General features: G+C 64.5%; 1 protein-coding gene across 3 annotated transcripts in view; it reads left to right on the forward strand.

Annotated features, from left to right (window-relative positions):
* Nucleotides 1-435: 435 nt before the first annotated feature.
* TTYH3 (tweety family member 3) overlaps nucleotides 436-24,539 on the forward strand; it is a 29,162-nt gene continuing 5,058 nt past the window's right edge. For 2 of the 3 annotated variants that reach the window (XM_031471303.2, XM_031471302.2), the window contains exons 1-13: nucleotides 436-743; nucleotides 15,161-15,330; nucleotides 15,467-15,578; nucleotides 15,735-15,955; nucleotides 16,283-16,378; nucleotides 17,704-17,776; nucleotides 18,054-18,129; nucleotides 20,066-20,121; nucleotides 20,752-20,844; nucleotides 21,434-21,526; nucleotides 21,652-21,788; nucleotides 23,375-23,548; nucleotides 23,945-24,020. In XM_031471303.2, the coding sequence (XP_031327163.2) occupies nucleotides 621-743; nucleotides 15,161-15,330; nucleotides 15,467-15,578; nucleotides 15,735-15,955; nucleotides 16,283-16,378; nucleotides 17,704-17,776; nucleotides 18,054-18,129; nucleotides 20,066-20,121; nucleotides 20,752-20,844; nucleotides 21,434-21,526; nucleotides 21,652-21,788; nucleotides 23,375-23,548; nucleotides 23,945-24,020 (1,500 nt within the window). In that variant the 5' untranslated portion in view covers nucleotides 436-620. The other variant, XM_064478747.1, reaches the window with a different exon arrangement.

Below are 24,539 nucleotides of genomic sequence, written 5' to 3' on the forward strand. Positions count from 1 at the left end.
GCGGGACAACACATGGGCTGTGTGTGAGCCGCGGCTGCATGCTGGGGTCCAGCCCAGCCCCTCCAGGCCGTCCCCGCAGAAGCTCGGTGAACATGCAATAGCCTAACCAACGGGCGTGCCCAGGAGAAGCACATCTACGCCTGCAGCCAGGGTTCGGGCCCCCAGGCCCATTTGCGGACGGAGAGACCGCTGCCAGGATTGCAGGCCCTCCCTGCCATCCCCCGCCAGCGGCCCTCGTCCGGGTAGTGAAGGGGCCCGGGTGGGCGGAGCCTCGACCGCGTGCCAATGGCGGCTCGGTACGGAGGCGGGGCGCTCGGGGCGGGGCCGGCGGGCGGCGGGCCAATGGCGGCGCGGGGGTGGGGCGGGGCGGTGGGCGGGGGCGCGCGGAGGCGGCGGCGGCGGCGGCAGCGGCGGCGAACAAAGAGGCGGCGGGTGCGGGCGGCCGAGCGGAGCCGAGCGCCGCCGAGCCGGGCCGAGCCGGGCCGAGCCGGGCCGGGCCGGGCCCAGGAGCGCGCGGGCTATGCGGGCGGCAAGGCCGGGGTCGGCGGGCCCCTGAACCCCGCGCCCCAGACCAGCCAGGGAGCCCCGCGGCGGCCGCGCGCCCCAGCGGCCGGCCCGCCATGGCCGGGGTCAGCTACGCGGCGCCCTGGTGGGTGAGCCTCCTGCACCGGCTGCCCCATTTCAACCTGCGCTGGGAGACCACCAGCAGCCAGTTCCGGCCCGAGGACACCGACTACCAGCAGGTGACACGGGTCCCCTGGGTCGGGGTCAGATTCCGGGTCACGGCCCCTCCATTCCGAGGGTCATGGCCCCCCTTCCTGCGAGTCACGATCCCCCTTCCCAGGGTGCTTCCCCCTCTTTCTTGAAGGTCTAAAGACTCCCCATCCCCCACCGAGGGTCGCGGCCCCCTCCTCCTCCGTGGGTCCTGCGCCCCCTCCCCGAGGGTCGTGGCCCTCTCTTCCTGGAGGGGCCAAAGACTCCCCACCCTCCATCGAGGATTATGTCCCACTCCTCCTCGTGGGTCACAGCCCCTGTGATTCTGGAGGGTCTCCCCCTCAATCACGGATCTCCCCTGCTGGAGAGTCTGAGGGCTCCTCATCCCCCGTGGAGGGTCCACAGCTTCTGCAAATTCTAGCCTTCCCCTCTGGAGTCACTGAGACCCTCCTTTCTGGGGTTGCATGGAGCCAACTCCTTCCCTTCCATGGAGTCCTCTTTGCCAGCTGTCAGTGCCTGCCCGGGCACCTGACCAGGGGCACCCTGGGGGTGTTGCCAGGCAGAGCCCCTTACCCAGAGGACCCCAGGGCTCTGAGACCACAGCTGTTGCCTGAGAGCATTGGGTGCAGCCCCCTCACCCCCAGCCCGGGAATCCCACTCACTCACTGCCAGATTCTTGGTGGGTGAGTGGTCTGTGTAGTTGCCAACCCTCCCTGGCTGGTAATGACCCCCTGCTGGACAGCCAGGTTGTGGAATGGACACACAGTGCCTGCCCAGAGACCCGGCTGCCTATAGCACCTGAGGGAGGGAGGGAGGGCTGGCCACAGGGATGCAGATGGGCCTCCGTCTGGAAGGCTGGAAAGGAACTAAGCCTGGGCAGAGCTCGGGGACAGCATGGACCCTTTGCAGCCCTCTCCCCATGTGACCAGACTCTCCCCTTGGAGCCCCAGGTCCGGGGTCCTGCCAAGCCCCAGTGCCACCCCCATCACTGAGCCACTGCCGTTTGGGCGCAGGGCAGGAGACCAGGCTGTGGCATTTCCTTCCTGTCTGGGGATCCAGCTTCCAGAACCCCCATGACTGGGATTCCTAGTCACCTGGCACATCTCTAGGTTTCTCTTCAGGGATGAATGCAGAGCCCCAGGGTGAGGTGGAAATGGCTTTGCTCATCCAGATGGCCTGGAGGTCCAGTATTCCGTGGACCGTGTCACACCTGGACAATTCAGAACTCTGTCCTTTGCTGTGGCCTCCCTTATCCAGAGGAGGAGAACCAGAACCCCAGCTCTGCAGGGGAGCCCGCCGCCCAGCCCTCACCTGGCGGCCGGTCCCCTAGTCCTGCTGATCTGTTTCTAAGCGGATTAGAAAGGGGGCAAGGGATTGGCCCAAGCACATGCGGGGACAGCAGGGTTCTTATAAAGCCATGTGCCCGGGTTCTGGAAGCCTGGGCTGGAGGCCACCCTGTTCCTCTGTTTGTCCCAGGAGCTTCACCTGTGATGGCTCTGTCACATCTGTCCCCAGGGCTCTGCTTCCACAGAACAGGACAATGTCTCTTACTTAAGGAAGTTTTCTGCTACTTGCCAGTTCTAAAGCTCCAGGGGTACCGGGGGTGCCCACACAGCTTTCCTGCTGGCCCGTGGGCTGCCACCTGCACATGCTGCCAACCACGACTGATCTGGCTGCCATCCCTCCTGACCTCCTGGGCACCCTGGCATGTGGTGGGTAGTGAGTGAGGGGCTGAGGCCTGCGGCCAGTGGAGGCATCAAGCATGGTGGCCAAGCCCCCCCACCGCCGCTCAGCCTGGCCTCCTGCAGGGCCCTTTGCCCCCGAGAGGACCCTGGCTTCTGCCCCCGGCCTCCTCCGAGAGCACCGTTCGCCTCCACTGTGGAGGGGCTCTGACTCACCCTCTCTCCTGCCTCCTCTCCGAGGAGCAGAATTAGCCACTGAATAATTCACAGTGTGGAAACCAGCCTGTCTCCATCCCCCGCCACCTCCACTGCTGGCACAGAGCTGTGGAGCGAGCCAGACCTAGGCGTGCGTCCTGCCCCTGCCCTCCTGTGCTGGTGCTTTGGGCAAGCGCTTGACCTCTCTGAGCCTTCGTTGACTCATCCTGAAGTTCAGGCTGGTGCGCCTTCTTTGCAGGGTCGGTGGGGAAGTGGGAGCCCTGTGCGCCTGCTCTGTGCTGGGCGTGCAGCCCACGGGCTCCCTTTCTGAGTGAGTGGGCGGCGGGTCAGCCTGGCCGTCGTCTGGGGCCGCTTCCTGCCTCCCCTGGTGGAGCATTCATAGCTGTTGGGGGACAACTACCGTCGTCCCACTGGTGGATGGTAGACCCCTTATCCTCCTGGCCTGGGGGCCTATCTGTGGCCGGCACCCACCTGGGCTGCTGGGGCCTGGCAGTCCTCTTCTGCCACGTGGGCTGTGCCCGGCTAGGGAGGAGGCTTCTGCTTCCTAGGCCATCCAGGAGAAAGGCGGGGCCTGGTGCAGGAGTGGGGGGTGGTGTGGCTTGGGAAGTCCAGTGTTTGTCCTTCTTTGCTGTTTACTGCCCCCACCATCCACTGCTGGGAAGCCAATAAAACCCACTGGAAACGCCATGGGCCAGGCCCTGTTTGAAGGCACTGTTTGGGGCTGTCGGTAGCCTTTTCTCACACAAGGAGCCAGCATCAGCCTTGGGAGGCAGGGGTTTCTTGGGTCCCCCGCGGCTGGCCCCCTGTGGGGGATGTGACTGCAGGGATCAGGAGCTGATGGGGGCTGTTCTGAGAGCTCTCAGAGGCCTGGCTGGCCCTGCACGGGGGGCTTGGGGCCTCCGCAAGGCGAGGCTGGGATTTTGCATCCCGAGGCTGGTGGTTTCTTGTGGGACCGAGCGTCTCAGGCTCCCACATTCTCATGGCCTCCGTCCTGGAGCAGAGGGGCCCCTGGCCATTACAGCTGTCTCCCAGGGGCTCATGGTGTTTGCTGGAAGGACAGCGTGCAGCGGGGAGCTGCCGTGGGCAAGGGGCTGGTGGGATTTGTGAGCTGGCAGGTGCTGGAAGACAGAGGGGCTTCTGGGGTCTGCTCTGTGCCGCTCCATCCCCCACCTGCCCTCCTGGCTGCTGGCCTGGCTCCCCTGGGGCTGGGCCATTTCCAGGAGCTCCCCAAACCTGGGCAGCTGATGGGTGGAGCACTCCTTTTACAGGGGAGGGGCTCAGGCCCAGAGGAGGGAGGAGACTCCCTGGTGGTGGCATAGCCGGTGACCTGATGCAGCCTGAGATGAACCTCTGCTCCATGGCGATGGTCAAGGCTGTCCTGGCTGCAGGCAGGAATCTCAGAGTGTTCTCTGCAGGCTGGAGTGTGGATGCCTGGCTGGCGGGGTGCCAGGTCTGGGCCCCAGCTTTGTAGCTTCCCATCTGTGTGACCTTGGGTGGGTCCATCCACCTCTTTGGGCTTCACTTAGTTAGGGGGTTCTGCCCCTTAACTCCTACGACTCTTCCCGACTCCCCCCCCCCCCCCATAACCCTGTCCCAAGCCTCCCACAGCCCTGGTGTCCTGAGGCAGAGGTCAAACTCGCTGTCTCTGCCCTCAGTCTCTCATTCTTGCTCACTATCTCCGCCAGTTCAGGGGAGGCTGGAAGAGGCAGAGGAGAACTTGGTGTGGTTGTAGCCTGGTGTGGTAGTGCTGTGCTCAGGTCAGGACAAGGCCTACAGGAGCCCAACAGTCAGTCAAGGAAGGCTTCTTGTAGGAGGTGCTACCTCGGCTGCTGTGGAGGCTGTGAGCCAGGCTGTGAACACCCAGAGGGTGAGGACTCACCTGGAGCTTGGCGGGTGGTGAACCCATTTCCCGTTAGAGCCCTGAATGCTCAGGTGTTTCCTTTGAGACTCTAAAGATGTGAGGTAGCTGTGCGGAGACCTTGGGAAAGAGGGTTCTAGGCAGTGGCAACTGCACATGCAAAGGCCCTGAGGCAGAGAGAAGCCTGGGCCTCAGCCCTCAATAAGGGAGTCCCTCTGGTCTGAACGTGCTGCCTTGGAGGTGGTGCGTGCTCTGTGCTGGAGGTGCGTGAGTGCAGCCTGGAGGGCCACTTACAGGGGATTGGAACTCTGGGTCTCAGGACCCTCAGGGGCCAGGAGTCTCCCAGCAGGGACCACAGCACGTTGGTTTGACGCTGTGACTCAAGCACGGTCGGCATGTGCCTGTGGGTGAGGCTGGCCCTGTTGTCATCTTCCCCACAATCAGAAGGAAATTCGCTCTGGTTAAAAACAGCATTTATTGCCTCTCTGCTAGTTACGAATGTGATACACATTCATGGAACATTTGGAAAATAGGAAAAAGGAACATTTGGAAAATGGAGACAAGAAAGCAGCCCCTCCAGCTGGAGTCGGCCTTTGTGCTTGTACCTGGGGGGTGGGGGGCGGGGGCTGCCACCTAAGACTAGAACTTTTCACCTACTTTTAAACATCAGGTCTTTGGACCATGTCCTTGGTCCTTAGCTCTCAATGCTTACCCAGCATCCCACGGCACCAGGATTAGGATCCTGAGGCTGCAAGTGACAGACATGTGCCAAATGGGACAGAGCGCGTTGAGGGGCAGCGTGGCAGCTCCTAGCGCAGCCCTGCGTGGACAGCAGCTGTGAGCTGGACAGCAGGGGTGCAGGGCCCATGCACTGGAGGGAGGCAGGGGAGCCCCTGTCTTGGCTCTGGCCCGGGGTGCTCTGTGGCTTCTGTCCCTGAGCTACAGCTGTTCTGCCGAAGAGACGCGTGCTGTTTGTTTTAGAAGCGTTTCTCTGGGAAGCCACACGGTGACCCTGGGAGGTGGGCGCTGTTGCCTCTACAGAAGTGAACCGGAGGCCACTGGCCAGCTAGCGTCGGTGGGCCAGGAGACACGGGAGGCCCGGCTCCAGTCAGCACGCCCAGCCCGTGAACACAGCCCCTGTGGTTTCCAGGTCTGGTCAGGAGGCTCCCTGAGCCCTGCCAGCAGGTGCAGTTCAGGAAGGCTCAGGGGGGGTCAGGACCAGACCCCCTACCCGCCAAGGCGGCTCTGCTGAGTCTTTGGCTGGAGAAGAGGAAGCGAATCTGCAGCCCAGGGACGGGATCACGAATCCGGAAGGGGCCTCACGTGGCCCCCCAAGGGACTGGGGCACGAGACAGGGCGGTGTGGGTGCAGCAGGGCCCGAGGAGTGCTTGGCTGTGCCTGTGCGGCCTGCTGGGGTCTGCAGGGAGCCTGCCTGAGCCCTGTGCTGGCCAGGACACACACTTGGCCCCCAGGTGGCTCTCTGGGGCTTCCCGTGGCCTTGGGGAGGACTCAGACCCACAGTCAGGCTTTTGCAGCTCAGTGTGACGAGGCCCTGGCGGGCACACACTAGGCACGTTGCCTGGAGTAGGCGGCCTCACGCTGCCGGAGGTGGGGGCCACTTTCCAGAGGACCCCCCTGAGCTAAGGTCTTAGAGATGGGATGGCAGATGCCCCCAGAATTGGGCCTGTGCCTTCCCAGGACTCCCTGGGGGTCCATGCACAGAGGACATCTGAGGCAGCGGGTGTCCTCTGTGCCACGGACAGGGCTGTGAAGGTGGCAGTGGGCCTTGGTCAAGGCCAGGCCTCCAGCGCGATGCCAGGGGCAGGATAGGGGCTGCATTTAGCGCCAGCTGGCCCTGACGCCACTTTCCTTGCCCAGAGCCAGGGGAGGGCGCCCGGTGTGAGGCGTGCCCTCGGTGGGCAGGGCCAGGTGAGGGTTGGGCTCCTTCCTGGGCCAGGCCCAGTGGGGCCGAGACATGCTGGGGGCGGCAGGTGGGCCAGGTGGGGTGTGGGAGAAGGGCCGCGGGGGGCCCCTCGGGAGCCTCCCTCCCCACTGCCCCTGCCCACGGCCTGGGCTTGTTACGTGCCAGATGGGCTCACGCACAGACACAGGCCTGCACGCGTGTGTCATCCACAGCCCCCACTGGTGTGTCCCTCCGCCTCCCCCTTCCCAGAGGAGGCTGGCTGAGGCCTGGTCCCCACAGGAGGCAGGTGGGCTCTGAGGGACAGGTGTGCCAAAGCGAGGCTTGGTTTCGTCCACAGGCACCCTCTATGGCTGGACTGTCCTGTGTTGGCCGAGGGCACGGGGTGAGGCCTGCCTGCCCAAAACCTGAGTGACCACTTCCTTCTGCCTCTGAGAAGAGTGGCAGGCCCAGTGTCCCCCTACCTGGCGCTCCTGCTCTGGCCCCGTGCGCTCTGGGCAGGGTTCCTGGCCACTGGGAGGGGCACTCCAGAAGTTTGAGTCTGGAGTCGGGGGTTGGGCTGAGTTGCCGGGGCGCATCTGCCTGGTGGAGGCGAGCCCTGGTGCTGGGCTCTGGTCTAGCCTGATGATATGACTAGGCCCGTCTGGTGGCTCCTGCCTGCATCTGAGGCCTGTCACCTGGGCTCCCAGTGGTGGCCGGTGGAGAAGCTCTTGCAGACAGGCTTTCTGAGTGTCGTGCTGGGAGATGAGTTAGGGCACTGGGACCAAAATAGACATGCTCTTTGCTTCGAGGGCAGCTCCGGTGCTGGGCTCTTTGGTGTCTGCTCCCTCTGCGAGCCGGTGTGGGCAGCAGCGCGGGGCCTTAGCCTTCCTCCACCCGGCCCACGGTCCGGGAGGGCAGCAGAGGGGGTGCTGGGCCTGGGGGGTGACCGACCAGAGCTGCTCTCTGAGGCTTCAGCCCCATCCTGCCTCACTGGGCGTCTGTCCTGTTGGTTCCTGGGGGCCAGCGTGGCATGTGCCCCTGAGGAGGTGGCCTGGAGCTGGTGCGTGTCTGTGTGCAGCCTGGTGCCTGGACCTGGGTCTCAGCGTGGGGGGCTTGGACAGAAGGCTGGGCCCCTCCTGGGCCCCGGCATCTGGCCGCTGGCTGTGCTTTCTCCAGGCATGGCCACGAGCTCACCAGCATGGAATCTGTGAAACCTAAGCCCAGCTTGGTGGAAAAGCTGTTTTTAATTTCTGGCCGACATCTGGGAGCCACGGCCAAGTGTGCTGGGGGTGGGGGTGGGGGTGGCTGCGGGCCGTACAGCCAGCTCAGCACCGCGGCCCCAGCCCAGCCCAGCCCAGCCCAGCCCAGGAGGTGAGGGGAGCCTTTACCAGAACTTCCCTCAGGAGGCCCGTGCTGGCTCAGACCCTGCCTCCATGTTTCAGTGTGGGGGCCCCAGACCCCTCCTCTGGATGGTGGACGCCCCCCCCTGCCCCAGGGGGTCTGGGGACCAACAAGGCTGTGTGTGGAGCTGGGCCGCAGAGGGTGCTGGAGCAGACGGCCAGCCTGAGGGGAGTGGGCAGCGCCTGTGGTGCGTGTCCCCCAGACACAGGAGCTGCGGCAGCCTCTCCCCTTCCTCTCTCAGGCCCAGGGCTCCAGCCAGGACATGTGTGGGTTCCTAGATGGTGCCTTGGGATGTGGGAGCCCGCCAGCCTCCTGGACGCCCCTCCCTGGCTTCCTCCTCTGGAGAAGGGCCCGTGGCAGTCCCAGGGCTGGGGTGGGTGTCCTCTGGAGGCACTGAGGGGCCCCTGGCTCCCCTCTCCCACCTCGCTGCGTGCCCCAGCCCTATCCCCCAGGGCCCTGCCCTGCTGTCAGCAGCTGCGGGCTCAGGCCCGACCCTCGCCGGGCCACAGCTGCCAGGGCCCCTCAGGACGCAGGCTGCAGCCTGTGCCTTGTGCCGGACCCTTGCTCTCGCCGTCCCTCTCTGGGAGCCCCCCCCATACCTCACAGTGCCCTGCCGACCCCGTGATGGCAGTTAGGGCACACCTCTGAAGTCTCTGCGCCCCTCCCCCCGCCTGCCTGGCCCCCACAGCCGCTGAGCTTCCAGGCCCACACGCTGGGGTCTTGAGAGTTGCCAGCCCGGCCCTGCAGGGGCTGAGCCGGTTGGGTCCCATGTCCTCGGGGCCCAGTGCCAGGCCTGGTGTGAGTACAGGCACATGCTTGCTGAAGTTCCACAGCCTAGAGGCCAGCTCTGGGCCGAGGGCCCTGTGTGTGGTGAGTCAGGCCCCCCTACTCCAGGGAGGCAGGTGTGACCCACACATGGGCACGTGAGTGCGGGATGGTGAGGTCCCGGATCCCTGATGGAATTTGGACTTGTCTCCTCTTTGGAGCCTTGCCCTTTACCACTTGGCCAGGCTGCCTCCCAGGGAGGGTTGGCACAGGGAGGGGCAGAGGCCGCTCTGTAGCAGGGCAGGCTTGCAGGCCTCGCTAGTTCCTCATGCCACGGGCAGCGGTGGGACCTCAGGCTGTGGTCACATCCCTGGATCCTGGCTCCAGCACGCTAGCCATGTGATCTTGAGGGAGTCCCCAACTCCCTGGAGCCTTCCCGAGTCACCCCTGGGCTGCTAGTCCCTGGTCTCCCTTGCCTGTGGCACCGGTGCCGGGTGCACGTGATCTCCCACAAGCAGGCTGGCCAGGGACACACGCCACTGAGGCTGGGGCAGCAGGGTGGCTGGGATGTGGCCTTGGGTTGTGGCTGGGGACAGCCGTAGCCCCACACTCCCCATCAGAAGCTCTGTGAGGGTCTCCCAGAGGGGCAAGGGCTCTCCAGCCTGGCTGTGGGCTGTGGTGTCCTGCAGAGGGGCTGAGTGGACAGGCCAGCCCCCAGGTCGGTTGCTGCTGGCATGGCAGTTGCTCTCCCAGGAGGGGTGTGAGGGGTGGGGTGCACGTCCGTGGTTCTGGTGTGCTCACCGTGTGTGGCACACTCCCCTGCGGGCTTCCATGCCAGGTACTGCCAGGACACCTAGCTGGAGCTGCCTGTGCAGGTGGCACACGGCTGTGCTGCCCAGGGTCACGCAGGGCCCTCCCCGCCTGGTGGCCTGGAGCATCGCAGGGCAGCCTGAGCCGGCACTGTGTGCGGTGCGCAGTCCCGTGGAAGGGAGCCGGTGGGAACAAGCCGTGAGTGGGTCCGAGAAGGGGCGGACTCGCAGCCCCACACCGTCTCCTGCCGTGCCCTCTCGTCTGCAGTGGAGCCAAGCCTCCCCTGCGCGGCTTTGTTAGTGAGATTTAACGGCGCGCTGTGGCCCTCTCCAGTCTGACCTGGGTCCCTCTTTGCACCCAGACTGCCAGCAAGTCTGAGGCTGTGCTGGGGCTCCCTCTGCTCTCACAGGGACCCAGCCGAGGCTCACACGGGGACACACACTGCTGCCCCGGCCTCCTGCGCCCCTTGTGCCCTTGCCGGGCTTGGAGGACCTGCTTGGGGCGGGGGCTTGTCAGGCCCCCCGAAGGGCCTCAGATGTGGGCCTGGGCCTGACCTAGGATGCAGTGAGGCTTCAGACCCTGAGCTCTGGCCCGGTGGGTGCTTCCAGAGCAGGTGGGGGCTTCAGGGGAGTGTGTGGACCCAGGGCTGGACGGTGGCCTCCTCGGTGGATACACCTTGTGGCAGAGGCTGCAGGGCCTTGGGGAGGATAGGGTGGTCCAGGCTGAGAAGCGGCAGGAGGGGTGGGTGGACCGAGCGTCCCCGGCCCCCTCCCCGGGCACGTGTGTCGGTGCCGAGTCCTCACAGCACGGGCGCTTCAGGAGCGTCTTAGGTGGCTGGCGGCCAGCGCCGTGGCCAGCGGTCAGGATGTGGGCCCCAGTGTCTCGCCTCGCCTGACCGATCGCTGACATCACTTCCATCGCAGACGGAAAGTTCCATTTGGTCAGAGCCCAGATGCTGATCAGACATTTCCCATTCAGAGGGGAAGCCAGGCCGTGGAAAGAGGAGGTGGGGCCACCACGGGAGTGCCAGCAGAAGGCTGCTCTCTGGGAATCTGGCCGCGGGGACAAGGGCAGAGGTCAGGGCAGGCACCCGGGCCCCTGGGCAGGAGGATACAGCTGCCCAGTGCCGGGCACCCCATGGACACAGGCTCTGCTCGCTGGCAGCAGTGGGCGGGGCCCCGTGCTCCCAGTGCCAGCCTCCCCTGTGTAAACTAGGAGGGTGCTGTCACCTCTCAGTCGGGGCTGTGTGTGGCTGTCCTGGTTTAGGCCCCGCAGCCACCCGCTGGGGTCACTGTTTAAGGCTAAGCCTGTCCAGGAGGAAAGCATCCTGCCAGAGAGAAAGCTGCCCCAGCCTGTCAGCTGGGGGTGGGGAGCAGGGGCCTGTGTCTCTGAGCGCCCACTGTGGGCCAGGCCTCAGGGGCCACCACCCTTGGTAAGTTGATGAGCTTAGCGAGGCCTTTCCAGGACCCATTGGCAGAGGTGTGGGCAGACAGACCCAGCACGTAGACGGTGGACATCGGTCCCTGTCCTCACTGTCAGGAAGGGCTCTCTGGAGCTGTGTAGACAGAACTGCAGCTGCCCAGATCCCTGGCTTTTCATGCAGCACCCAGGCCTGTGCCTGTCACTGCCCCCAGGAGAGCCTCTGGGAGCAACCCCTCTGCCCTCGGTGCCTGTCTGAGCCCCTGGCCATGCTTGCACCAGTGACTCGGCTCAGCTCTGTGAGGCTGGAGTGGGGCGGGGTGGGATGGGAGACTTCTCCCCCAGGGCTGTGACTTCCGGGCCCCCAGGCAGGTGCCTGTGAGTGAGGCTGCGCCTGGCTGGCCGAAGCCTTTCCCCCTCCCCGTCGCTGGCAGGTGTCCGCTGCCCAGGTGCGTGGGACCCCCTCCCCACCTGCCCGCCCACAGCCACAGAGCTTCCAGCCACAGGCTGCTGCTACCACACTGCTGGGAGCTCAGCGGTGACACGTGCACATGGACGGGTGTGGGTGCACATGTGAGTGTACGGGTGTAGAGATGCGTGTGTGGGTGTGGACACTCTCACCTCGTCTGTGAGCAGCCAGGACACTGACTCCCTGTCCCCAGCCCACCAGGCTGCGGGGGGGCAGAGCTGGTCTGGGAGCAGCACCCCCTCCCTGCTCCCCACGGAGGTGCTGTTTGAAGTCTTTACAGGTATTAGCTCGTTCCATCCTCACAGTAACACTTCTAGGTAGGACAGTGATATTACTGTCTCTGTTTTATATGTGGGGAAACTGAGGCACAGAGGCTAAAGTCACTGACTTGTGGTCACATTCTAAACCAGGCCGAGCAGCACTGACCTGCAGTACTTTGGTTCCCCCATGAGCCGGGCCGCCCTCCCCCACACCGCTGGCCAGCAGCAGGCAGCTCGCAGCAGCCTCCGGTGGCAAGACCCAGGGTGTCCGTCCCCTCGGTCTCTGCTCCTGGGGGACTGGCACCAGCAGGGACGGTACAGCATCCCCACAGACAAGAGGGGCTCAACTTTTCACCTTCGTGGCTGCCAGGGCCCTTCTCCCATGTGACACTGGGAGGGGCCGTGGAATGTCACGTCCCACGGCGGAGGAGCTGGGGCTGCCGGGCCGCACGGGCTCCCACGTGGCAGAGCTGGGTGCAGGCCAGGGGCCTCCCACACATGACTGAAAAGAGCTACTACCAGGTTTCTGGTTTTGTTTTAATTATAAAGGTAGTATGGTTTGTGGTTTGAAAAAAAAAGAAAACCAAAAAAAGATTTAAAGAAAACCCCAACAACAAAAAACAAATCAAAGCTGCAGGAGACCCAGGTGTGCCTCCCGCCTGCCCGCCCCGCAGGTGCCCAGGCCCGGCGCCTTCCAGGCGCTGTCGGCTGCGGTGACTCTGACCCCTGGACCAGCCCGTGCCCTCCCTGACTTGCTCGGGTCGCTGCCTGTTCCGCTTTTTCTGTTCTTCATGGCCTGGCTCCCGTCTAGCAGGCCTCACCCCTCACTTCCTCCACCGGCCCAGCAGCCCCAAGGACGGGAGCCGCCTCTGCTGGGCGCCTGCCGGGCCGGGTGCTAGCATGTCCCCCCGCTGGGCGGTGAGCCCCGCCCAGCGGCACCCCAGGTGCTGGGGTCTTGCTTGGCCAGTGATGCTTATCTTACCTCACTTTTCTTACCTGGGAAACAGGAGTGGATGGTCCTGGCGCCACATGGGCTGTGGTCTTGGGTCTTTGATGAGTCCTGACGACTGCGTGAGTGCTGGCCTTGCTGCCAGGCTGGTCGGCTCAGGGCCCCAGCTTGGGTGCCGCCTGCCCTGTGCCCCCACCCTGGCTTCCTCGCCCCAGGGGCGATTTCCTCGCTAGAGGTGTGTAGGTGTGCTCATTTAAGGATCAGCTCGGAGCCAGCTGTGTTCTGGGTTTGGGGGTAGAGCCTGCTCTCCCAGACCGGCCCACAGTGATGGGGGGGACCAGACGGGAGAAGGGGTGGCACGAGGTGGGGCAGGGTGGCAGTGCTGGCCTGAGGGCTGCTGGAGGCCTTGGGGCGGGGATGCTGCCAGCCTGGGGCCCAGATGGGCCTGGTGGACAGGGTCTGTGGGACCCTGGGAGCTGGGGTGCCTGTGGCATCGAAGGGGGCTCAGTCCCAGTGGAGATGTGGCGCATGCTGTGGTCTGACTGAGGTTGTGGGAGGCGGCGGTTTATTCTGCCCTTTGCCTCTGACCTGTGAGAAAGGGACCGGCAGGGCCTGTAGCATCTATGCCTGATGTCCCGCTTTGTGTGTGTGTCTGTGTGAGGGCACGACCCACAAGACAGTGCTATTCCTAGCCCCCGGATGTTAACGCCTGGTACCGGGCTGTGTTGCGTGGGGTGGAGGTTGTGCCTGATACTAGGCTCCTTAAGGTGAGCATCCTCCCCTGTGACTGGCGCCTGGCCCTCCGGCAGGCCCTTGATTCCCTTCTGCTGTGGCCTGGCCCACCTCCCTGTGTGACCTTGGACAAGCTCCCCCATCCGCCGCCTCAGAGTCCCCTTTGATGTGAGCACCCTGGGACCTTTAGGGAGCCTTGAGCTGACGAAGTGGCTTTGGAGCCAGCCCCACTGGGCCTGCTCCCTCCCCTACCCAGTCGGTGAGCAGGGGTGGTCAGGGCCTGTCAGGCCCTCTGGCCTGTGCTGCAGCCTCGTGGTGGTGACCTGGCCTTCCCCAAGAGGGTGTCCCCACCCTGCGCCTTGTGGAGGGGGGCAAGGCCCAGTCTCCAGACAGCAAGTCAGCCCCCAGTTTGGCTTGGACTATGGCTGTAGGTGCATGCCCTGGTCAGCACCACCTGGTCAGGTGAGAGAGTCCTGCCTCGGGTGCAGGGGTCAGCCAGGGATGGTGGGCCTGGCAGGAGGCCTTTGGGGCCAGCTGCCTCCTGGGAAGGCAGGGAGTGCCATCCTATGTCTGCTGCCTGGCAACTGCCTCCTAGGAGACAGCTGCTGGGCACCTGGGCTATGATCCAGCTGTCCCAGTGCCTCTGTGGCTGAGCCTCTGGTCCCAAGGGGGCCCTGCAGTGGGCAGGTGGACCTGGGGCATTCTGTGCCCCAGTGACTCCCCAGGCTCATGGCCACACTGCTGACTGTTTGGATGTGGGGTGAGGGTGTTGCCAGGTCCCCAAGGTCTGGCTGTCTCTGCAGCAGTGCCAGCATGGCAGCTGAGGGGTGTCCAGTGGGTGGGCACCTCTGTGGTACTTCCTTGGCTCCCCCTCATGAGCTGTACAGGGTCGGGGCCAGCCTGCTACCTTGCAGTCCTATGCTAGCCACCACTCCCACCCTGACAAAGGATGGGTGCTGAGACTCCCCGAAGGGCTGTGATGTGGACTCGCGGGTCCCTCCTCCATACTTTCTCTGAAGCCAGTTTCTTTATCAGTTGAATGGGGGTGAGCACCGGACCAGGCACACTGAAGGGCGAGGTGCCCGGGGGGGCGGGGCAGGGCTGGTGCCTGTCCCAGCAGGTGGAGGCTCTGGGCTGTGTCCCCGCCCCAGGAGGCCCAGCCCACAGCTGAGCCCACAGTGGGCATCGCTGCTGGATCGAGTCAGCTGCTTCCCATGGGGGACGCTGGCCTTAGTGACAGGAGGGTGCTGGGGGGTTCTTCTTCCTCCCCTGATGCTTCCTGGTGCCTGGTTGGAGAATTCTGGGCCCTTCAGGCTGCGTGGGGCTGGGGCTCACGAAGGCGCTCAGATCCAGAGCAGTCTCAGCCCTGCGGGTGAGGATGAGGGTGGGGGCGTGGTGCTGACAGCCTCTTCCTGGGGCCCTGCTGTGCCCAGCCCCACAGCAGGCGTGGGTGGCCTTCAGTAAGACTGTGCCTGCCTCTTCTGGGGAGGCAGCATCACCCCCTTTTTACAGACAAGGAAACTGAGGCTCAGGGAGAGTAAGGGCCTTCCTTGGCCATGTGGCCAGTTAGTGGCTGCTGGTTAGCAACTGGACTGGCCCTGCCCTGGGGCCCCCACCCACCCAACACCTCCTCATAGGGCCTGGTCCAGGACCCCTGTCTGCCTCGGGCTCTGGGGCCCAGGAGGTGGTGGGCTCCCAAGAGGAGGACACAGGGCTTGGGAGGGGTTAGGAGAGGGCACCTCAAGGTCTTGCCCACTAGGTGGCGTTTGGGTTGAATCCTGAGTCTAGGTCTGAAGACGGTGAGCCTGGGGTCACAGGTCTGGGTGACCACAGGCATGTCACTCAGGTGCTGGGGGAGGGTTCAGTGGGAGTGTGTGCCCATCCCTTGACCGCGGGCGCTGGTGGGCTTTGCTGGTACCGGAGTTGGGTGCAGAGCCAGAGCGGGATCCACACCTCCAGCACCACTTCCCAACCGCCCTCAGGCGCTGCTGCTGCTGGGGGCCGCCGCGCTGGCCTGCCTCGCCCTGGACCTCCTCTTCCTGCTCTTCTACTCCTTCTGGCTGTGCTGCCGGCGACGCAAGAGCGAGGAGCACCTGGACGCCGACTGCTGCTGCACCGCTTGGTGCGTCATCATCGCCACTCTGGTCTGCAGGTGAGCGCGCGGGGCAGGCTGGGTGGAGGCGTGGCCCGCGGGGGGCGGGGACCCAGGCGGGAAGGGGCGGGCCGGGTGGCCGCGGGGGCGCCCCCGCCCTGAGGCCCGCCCCTCACGCGGCCCCGCCCTGTCCCAGCGCCGGCATCGCCGTGGGGTTCTACGGCAACGGGGAGACCAGCGACGGCATCCACCGGGCCACCTACTCGCTCCGCCACGCCAACCGCACGGTGGCAGGGGTCCAGGACCGCGTGAGTGGCCGTATGGGAGGGGGGTCCTCTTCCTGCTTCTAAGCCGCATGTGTGCGTGTGTGCCCCAGCGTGCGGGAGCGAGGCGTGGGCGTGTGCGGGCGCGTGCGAGAACGGCTCCGTGCCCTCCCGGGTGACGCTGTCCCCAACCTGGCACAGGTGTGGGACACTGCAGCCGCCCTGAACCGCACGGCGGAGCCCAGCCTGCAGAGCCTGGAGCGGCAGCTGGCCTCCCGGCCAGAGCCCCTGCGGGCGGTCCAGCGGCTGCAGGGCCTGCTGGAGACGCTGCTCGGCCACACGGCTGCCCTCCCATTTTGGAGGAACCCGGCTGTGTCGCTGGAGGCGCTGGCCGAGTGGGTGGACCTCTACGACTGGTACAGGTGCGGCCCACCCCTCTCCTGCCCTCCCTACCTGGTCACTGCTCTCTGTGGGCCGGTTGACTCCCAGCTCCCCGGGCCTGAGGTCTTATGGATGGCAAGGGTCGGGGCCACTGGTGGCCACTGTGGAAGGAGTTCCCGTGGGGACATCTTTTGTAAGAACTGAGGCTAGTCTCCACATCCCAGAACTGCCTGTGCTTGGCCCGCTGCGTCCTGGGCTGTCTGCCTGGCCCTGTCCCCCCGGGCCCAGGTGCCTGCCCTGCCCCAGCCCGCCCTTGCTGCCGGCCCCTGGGGCCGCGGGCCCGGCCCATCTGTGCGGTGCGCCTGCAGGTGGCTGAGCTACCTGGGCTTCCTGCTGCTCGACGTTGCCATCTGCCTTCTGGTGCTCGTTGGCCTCATCCGCAGCTCCAAGGGCATCCTGGTGGGGTGAGTCTGTGGGCCCCTGGGGCAGAGGGAGGGGTGAGTCACCTGCAGCACCATGTCCCCTGAGTCAGTCCTGTCCCACCCTCCGCATCCTTACGTCCAGCCACAGGGTCTGCCTGACGGTGGGGCTCCCCACGGTGCGGCCCTGCTCCGACACTCCTCCCCTGCCCTGTGGCCAGCATCTGGGCACGCCTGCCCCAGCAGTTCCTGGTTCCTGCTGTGCCCCTCCCCCACAGAGGCTCCTGAAGACCTGCCCAGGTCACCGAGTGCATGGGGCCTCCTGAAGGTCAGGCTGAGGGCCTCCTTCCTCCACCCCCTCTCTTTGGCCTAGAGGTAGTATGAGTTTGAACCCCAGTTCTGTGGCTCACTGAGCTGCCTGCCTTGGACAGGTGGTTGTTGGCACTGAGCCTCTGACTTCTTGTCTGAAAGAAAGAGAATGACAGCTCATCTGTAGGATAGTTCTGCGGGGACATCACCACTCGTTGCTGAACAAGTCAGCAGCCATGTCCTGGCACCTCCCTGGGCCAGGCCCACGGGAGAGACCAGTGAGCGTGCAGGCCCACACTCAAGGGCTCCCACAGAGTGTGCGTGCCTGTGTTGGAGGTGGTGGCCCCAGGGAGGAAAGTGCAGCAGGTGGAGGGAGGGTGTGCAGGTGGGCAGGGGGCTGGCAGCGCGCACACTCGGAGAGACCTGGCCAGGAGGGGCTGCTGGAGCCGACACCCAGGGGAGCCAGGGACCCCTGAACACCTGGGAGAGGGCAGCTGACCGCCAGTGCACAGGCCTGTGGTGGGTGTGCAAGGAGCAGCAGAGGGGCCTGAGTGGCTGGAGTGGGTAGGGGACAGGCGAGCTGAGGCCTCAGGGGAGGAGGGGGCCAGTGCCACAGGGGAGAACTCTGCCTGGAGGTCTGAGGCGGCGCCGGGTGGGGTGTGAGCACAGGAAGGCTTGGTCTCATGCCAGGCTAACAGGCCCCATGGGCCACGCTGTGGGGTGCAGGCCTTGGGCCAGGGTGAGAGCTGGGACCCCAGTCTGCTGAGGAGAGCGGCCTGGGGGTACGGGAGTGGGGCTCAGAAGTCGAGCCAAGCCCTGCCTCTCCCGTTCCCACTCGGACTTCTCTCAGCCCCACTCTAGCTGCTCCAGTTCAGAGCGAATCCGTATGTGCCCGGCCTTCAGGCAGCTCTAGTGAAGGCCAGGCCATGGCGGGAGCCACAGCCCCTGTGTGGCGGACCCCTGGATGTGCCCTGGGACCTGGGCCTCTGGCCTGCAGCCTGGCAGGCGGCACAGCCCTCACCCCCACCAGGAGAGTGCTGATTGGCTCTCTTTGCCCCAAGGGTCTGCCTGCTGGGGGTCCTGGCCCTGGTCATCAGCTGGGGCACACTGGGCTTGGAGCTGGCTGTGTCTGTGGTAAGTGCTGGCGAGGACGGGGGGGTGGCCCCCATCTGCTAGGCCGAGGCATGGGGGACGGGGGTGAGGGGGCACCACACTCATCTCCACTCCCATGACGACACCGGGAGAGCTGGGGACCTGTTCTGGGGACACAGCAATAATGCCCCCACAGGTTCACAGTCCATTTTCCTGAGACAAAAGCAGGCCCTGAGGGGCCAGGCTCTAGCCCTGAGAGCTGAGGGGTCGGCAGGGGGCCCAGTATGGTCATCTCATCCGCCTTGCCCACACCCCCCAGGGCTCCAGTGACTTCTGTGTGGACCCCGACACCTATGTGACCAGGATGGTGGAGGAGCACTCGGTGCTGAGCGGGGGTGAGTCTGCGGTTGGGTACCCGTGGGTGCCTGAGGGCCGGACTTGGGAGACCTCAGTGAGCAAGCCTGCCCTCGTGAGTCCTCCTTGGGGGAGGCAGGACCAGACCAGGAAGCTGGTGAGGAGGCAGGAGCACCTGTGAGACTCTGGGGAGGAGGAGGACAGGAGGTGAGGCTCATGGGGGTGAGGGTGGGGGCAGGGAAGAGGGACCAGCATTTGGGGTGGGTAGCAGGTGACAAGGGCTGCTTCAGAACTAGTGGTCAGGGTGGCCTGCCCAAGAAGTGGCATGAAAATTGAGCCAGGGACGGCTGTGCAAAGGCCCTGAGACAGAGACAAACTTGATGTGCTCGTGAGGCAGAAAATAGACCAGTTGGGAGGGGAGACAGTGGGGAGGCCCGCAGGGCCAGGTGGCAGTCAAGAATTTGGGCTTTATTCTAGGGGGGCTGTTGGAGGGTGGAAAACAGGAGGCAGATGTGATCCATGGTTAAACTTCCTTTCCAAAGCCTCGGGCGCTGGAGCAGCTGTGGAGTGAGGGAGGGAGGCAGGGAGGCTGTTGCATTCCTGCAGGCAGGAGACAGCCGGGTGAGGATACCAGGATGTGCTGTGAGGGCAGAGCTGATGGAACTTCCTAGGAAGGTGGCCGTGGAGGAGGGACTAGTTGAGGGCTCCGGCCTCGGGTTGGAGCAGCTGCCATCACAGGGGCCCTCGACTGAGCTGGGGGCCGAGCAGGGCTGGGGCTGGGGACCAGGTGTGAGACACCCGGGAGGCAGGCACACGGGGAGGGGGCTCGGGCTGCGTGCTCCCCAGGCAGAAAGCAGGGGTGCGCTCCCCGAGGGATGGGCGTGCAGAGTGGCCTTGAAATGCTGGCCCTTATGGGACTGTGCTCCTCTCCTTGCCCAAGAAAGCCACACAAGTGGCGTGTGGGCTGGTTTTAGTTCATTTTGTTGAAGGAACCATTGGTGCGTAAGCCCGAGGAGCCTGCAGGAGGGAGGGCTGTCTGCCTGCTGTGGGGGGGCGGTGGGTCTATTTGGCTGGGGCTGGCAGGGCTAGTGACACCTGTCCCCACCACTGTCCTTGGCCCTGGTGCCAGCAGCCAGGCCTCTCTAGGTCCTATTGCTCGGGGGCTCAGCAAGCATGAGCAGTCCCAGCCATACGAGAGTGCTTGCTGCTGCCTGCAGGCCACGGCCATCTGGGTCAGGCGGCATGCTGGCTCCACTTACAGGTGGCTGAAGTCAAATGCCGGGCTTTCTCACGTTTTCCGACTTAAGCCTGATGGGAGCCCAGGCCTCAGGAGCTGAGCCTCAGGGGCTGAGTCTGGGTGCTGAAGGGACCAGAGGGCACAGGGTGGGTGGCGGTAGGGGTAGTCAGGGTCCAAGGCTTGTTCCTCAACTCTGGCTGGGCTTGGGTCTCCTGGGTTTTCAAAGTCAGAATTGTGCGTGAGTCCCCCCACCTTTGAGCATTAGACACAGAATCAACACCTGCTTTTTAGGGGGGAGCAGGCCACCTGCTCCCTCTGAGCCCCACCCCCCTCTTTGGGGTGATGCTCTGGTCAAAGAACTCTTCTGCCCAGCTGGCCCATGAGGGGACGCCTGCCCGGCCGATGTCGGACCACTCGCCCACTCTCAGTGCTCTGTCTGCTGCTCCAGAGGGGAAGGAGGTGGGAGGCTGCCCCCAGGAGAGATCTGTGCCCGTTTAAGGCACAGAGCAAAAAACTCAGAGCAAAGGGTCTGGGCCCTGGGCTCCCTGGAGGCCACGCCCCCTCACAGGTGCACACGCACATGCCCGTGTGCAGACACACGTGCATACGTGAAACGCGTATACAAGCCAGCAGGCTTACATGCAACATATGTGATGGAGACACACGGACACAGACGTGTGGGTGCACACAGCACGCACGGCCGGCGTGTGTCGCTCAGCCACCCTGCCTTCTCTCCGCAGACGTCCTGCAGTACTACCTGGCCTGCTCCCCGCGTGCCACCAACCCCTTCCAGCAGGTGAGCACGGCTGCTGCTGGCTCTGCAGAGCCTCTGGTCCCTGGCCGCCCCCCACCGACACCTGCAGGCTGCCAGGCCTCTCCTCACACCTTGTCATACCCCCGGGGCTCCCGTCCTGACACCCTCAACAGAAGCGTTCTGGGTGGATGCTTAATGGCCCCACGTCCCTGGGACCTCTTTCTTGAGCTGTCCTTGGCCATGCCTGCAGGGCCAAGTCAGCTGTCTGGCGGGCGTGGGAGGAGCCCAGGGATGCCCCACAGTGGGGGGAGGGGGTCCTGTGCCTGCTGAGTGGAATGACTGGACGGGTGTTGTCAGGGGGAATTTGAAGGGAAACCTGTCACTCCATGTGACTGTGGCCCTCTGGGGTCCTGAGGACTGTTTATCTGCTTTAGAGATGCTGTACTTCCGGTGATCTGTGTTGTCTCTGGGGTGCATGGGCAGCCAGGGGCAGTGGGCCGGGGAGGGGTGTCCCACAGGCCTGCAGAACAGAGTGCCAGGCCCCACCTCTGGGGCTGGCAGGAGCGCGGGGCACCGGGACTCGCCTGCCTTGTGTGTGGGTGGAGGCCTCGGGGAGCGAGGGAGAGGCTGCCCCAGCCCCTGCTAGCATCAGCTGGCCTCTCTGTGGAGCAGAAGCTGTCGGGCAGCCACAAGGCACTGGTGGAGATGCAGGACGTTGTGGCCGAGCTCCTGAAGACCGTCCCGCGGGAGCTCCCGGCCACCAAGGTGAGGGGCTGAGGGGGCGGTGGTGGGGCCCCCTTTGCTCATCGTGGAAGGGAGGCGTGGTGCAGACGCTGCTCCTGGGGAGCCCTGCTGGGGGTCTGGCCCTATTCATCCCTCCCTCCTTCCCGTCACGTCCCGAGGATTTGGGGTAGGTTTTACGCCACATGCACACACACATGCACGTTCCAGGACCAGGTTCACTCCGCACACAGTATTTTGCATGATGTTTTGTTACTTAAAATAGCATGAAAATCTCCTTTGTCTTAAATTGCCGCTTAAAACGTGGTATTTAAAAGAAGCAGGCCCATGTCGGGGGAGACAGAGGTGTTGGTGGTTTTCCCGTCATAACAAAGGACCCTCATGTTGGCTGCATCGCTTGGGCACTATGGGCCCGCCCTCCTTGCTGTCCTCACATCCTGGCCGCCTCCTGAGACCAGGCCACAGACTCAGGGCCCGTCCTTCCTCAAAGCCCAGGGTCCTCTGGCTCTGTGCCGAGACCACTGGGGGTCGAAGGGGTCTCGATGGCAGAGTGGGGCAGAGGAAGCCCATGGCTGGCTGGGGACCCCCTCCCGAGTGTGGTGCATGCCCCCAGGAACCCCTGCTCCGTGTCCAGGAGGTGCTGAACAGCACGGAGGTGAACCTGCAGCACCTCACTGCCCTGGTGGACTGCCGGAGCCTGCACCTGGTGAGAGCTGGGCTGTGGGGCGGGCTGTGCAGTGAGGGGCGGGGCGGGGCGCTCCAGGCTACCGTGGCCACCTGCTGCATCTCACCGTGCGCTTCCCCTCTCTCCTGCCATCTCTGTGGCACTAGGACTACGTGCAGGCCCTCACAGGCTTCTGCTATGACGGTGTCGAGGGCCTCATCTACCTGGCCCTCTTTTCCTTCGTCACAGCCCTCATGTTCAGCTCCATCGTCTGCAGCGTCCCGCACACCTGGCAGCAGAAGAGGTAAGGGGCTCTGCCAGGTCCTGGGACCTGCCCCAAGCCACATGGGGCTGTGCCTTCTAGACACCTCATGTCCTAGTCCAGGGACAGGGACAGAGGCTTCCTCACCTCCTGACATCCTTAGCCTCCCCAGCATCTCTGAGGGTGGCGTGCCCCAGATGAGCAGCCGTTCCTGGCATGCCCCGGGAAAGCAGCGTAGAGGAGCTCCCAGCACAGGCGGATTGCCTCTGGGTACTGACTTTGTGCCCCACACCCTTCCACGCTTCTGCCTGGCTGAGCTCAGAGTGTCTTTTCTGTGCCCCCACCCCTCGTGCAGTGTGCAGGGATGCTGGGAGAAAGACCAGCCGACCGGGGGACTCTGAGCTGCTGCAGGAGCACCCCACATGGCCCTGGCCTCCAAGGTTTACTCAGCTGGGTGACTGGGACAGCAGCTGCCTCCCACGGGCCACAGTGTCTTTATCTTTGAAGTAGGGGTTCTGGTGAGCCCTGCCTCAGTCTCCCAGTCAGTACTGGATTGAGTGATGTATGGGGATACCAGGCCCGCCTTGCTTGGGCCACATGGGGCAGCCCCCAGACCCACCACCATCCCTCCCATTTGGGCTGTGGCTGCTTCCTGGTGGCCCAGCTTGGATGACAAGTAGCCCAGCTCAGATCTCTTCTCTTTGTCTGGATTTCTGCTCTGTTATTTTCTCTGGTGATGGTGGTGATGATGGTGGTGATGGTGGTGGTGGTGGTCATGATGGTGGTGGTGGTCACGATGGTGATGGTGGTGGTGGTGGTCATGATGGTGATGGTGGTCACGATGGTGGTGGTCACGATGGTGGTGGTGGTGGTAGTAATGAAGATGGTATCTATAAGGGGAGTGACTAAGAGCAAGCCCTGCAACCACGTGGCCTGGATTCTGATTCCACCTCTGCCTTTGCTCATTGGGTGACCTTGGGCAAGTGACTTAACCACTCTGGGCCTCAGTTTTTTCCTGCTTGTAGGATGGGGATTGAGAGAGCACATCCTCCTAGGACCCCATGAACGCTAGGGGAACCACTGCATGCAGGGGCTCAGTCCTGGGTGTGGCTGGTACTGGCTTCTTCTGCCCCCCTTGTCTCACTACGGGACCCAGCTGGTGGGGGGAGGTGGGATGTGAGCCCAGGTCTGTGCCCCCACCACCAGGCAGCCCAGGCAGAGTGTGATGAGCCCCAGAGGCCTGGCCTGTGGCTCCCTGGCCTTGTGCTGCAGCAGCCTGGGCTGAGTGGAGGGCAGAGGGCCAGAGGCAAGCAGTGGGGAGGGTTGGGCTCAGGCTCTCGGGGGGCAGGCCAGACTATGGAGCCAAAAGAGGGCCTCCTGCTTCCGGCACCTGGCTCCCCCAGGAGGGGCCCTGACCCCTTCTCTTAATAGGCAGGCAGCGTGCCTGTGTGTAGACTGAGGTATATGTTTCTTGCCCTCCCCGGGTGATTCGCCCGCCGTCCCACAGCGAGTAGGTTTGGGACCAGGATTGGGATCAGGTGTGTCTGCCCCAGGGCTGACCCTCTGGAGGCCTTGTGGCTGGCTGCCTCGCGTCAGGGCTGGAACCTCTGCCTGTTCCCTCCCTGCAGAGGCCCGGACGAGGATGGGGAGGAGGAGGCTGGCCCGGGGCCGCGGCAGGCGCACGACAGCCTCTACCGCGTGCACATGCCCAGCCTGTACAGCTGCGGGAGCAGCTACGGCAGTGAGGCCAGCATCCCGGCCGCCGCGCACACTGTCAGCAACGCCCCGGTCACCGAGTACATGTGAGCCCTGGGCTGGGTGGGGCACGGGCCTCCCTTGGGGGGGATGCCCTGGCTGTGGGGGTGCTGGGCTGGCCTTGAATACCTGCTGCCCCCACATGCCAAGGAGACTCCTGCGTCAGATGGAGGGTATATGTCTGGGGTCGCCAAGGGCCGGACCGGCCACGTCATGGAGCCGAGGCCCTGGCAGGGCTGAGGCGGGCAGGTGGCGGCCGTGGGCTTGCTCTGAGCCCTTTATGGCTGTGGCAGGTTCCTGGGACCCCCAGGCCCTTGCTAGCGGCCGGTATGCAGGGTGGTGGAGAGAACTCGTGGGTCTGCCTGGCTCCAGATCGGCCCCTGGCCCAGGGCTGGGACTGCCGTGGCCACTGGTCACTCACAGCCCCTCTCCTCACGTCTCAGGAGCCAGAATGCCAATTTCCAGAACCCCCGCTGCGAGAACACCCCCCTTATCGGGCGTGAGTCCCCGCCGCCTTCGGTAAGTCTCAGGGCAGGAGGTGGGTGGGGGACCCGAGGCCTGGGGTAGGGGGCACCTGTCCCCTCATGGTCTGATGTGGCCCTCGTTGACAGGGCAGCCCTGGGGGCTGCCCTGAGCCTTAAGTGCCAGGGCCGGCTGGGGCTCCCTGGGGGGGCTCCCAGGCAGGTATCCGGCCTGTTGAGACTGGGCTGGGTGAGCGCTCATGTTCCTTGAGGGCCCCGGCATCTCTTCCCACCCTCGCCCTGCTTCCTCTTCTCCCTCCTCCACTTTCTGAACTCAGCCCTGGTCTTGGCTCCTGGCTCCTCCAGCAGGGCCTAGTGTCCCCTCTTGTCTTTGGAGTAAGACATGGAAGAGGGGACAGGGTGATTTAGTACCAAATAAAGGAGCTCGCAGAGAGGCCAGGGGCCCTGGCGGGCTTCCTAGAGGCTGTGGGCCTCAAAGAACACAGCTAGAGAGGCCGAAGCCCACCTTGCTTCAGAAATAATGGCCCGCGTGTGCAGTGGTCCCATCGTGCCCCGT

This window comes from Camelus dromedarius, chromosome 24, assembly GCF_036321535.1.
Source record: "Camelus dromedarius isolate mCamDro1 chromosome 24, mCamDro1.pat, whole genome shotgun sequence".
Classification (NCBI taxonomy): Eukaryota; Metazoa; Chordata; class Mammalia; order Artiodactyla; family Camelidae; genus Camelus; species Camelus dromedarius.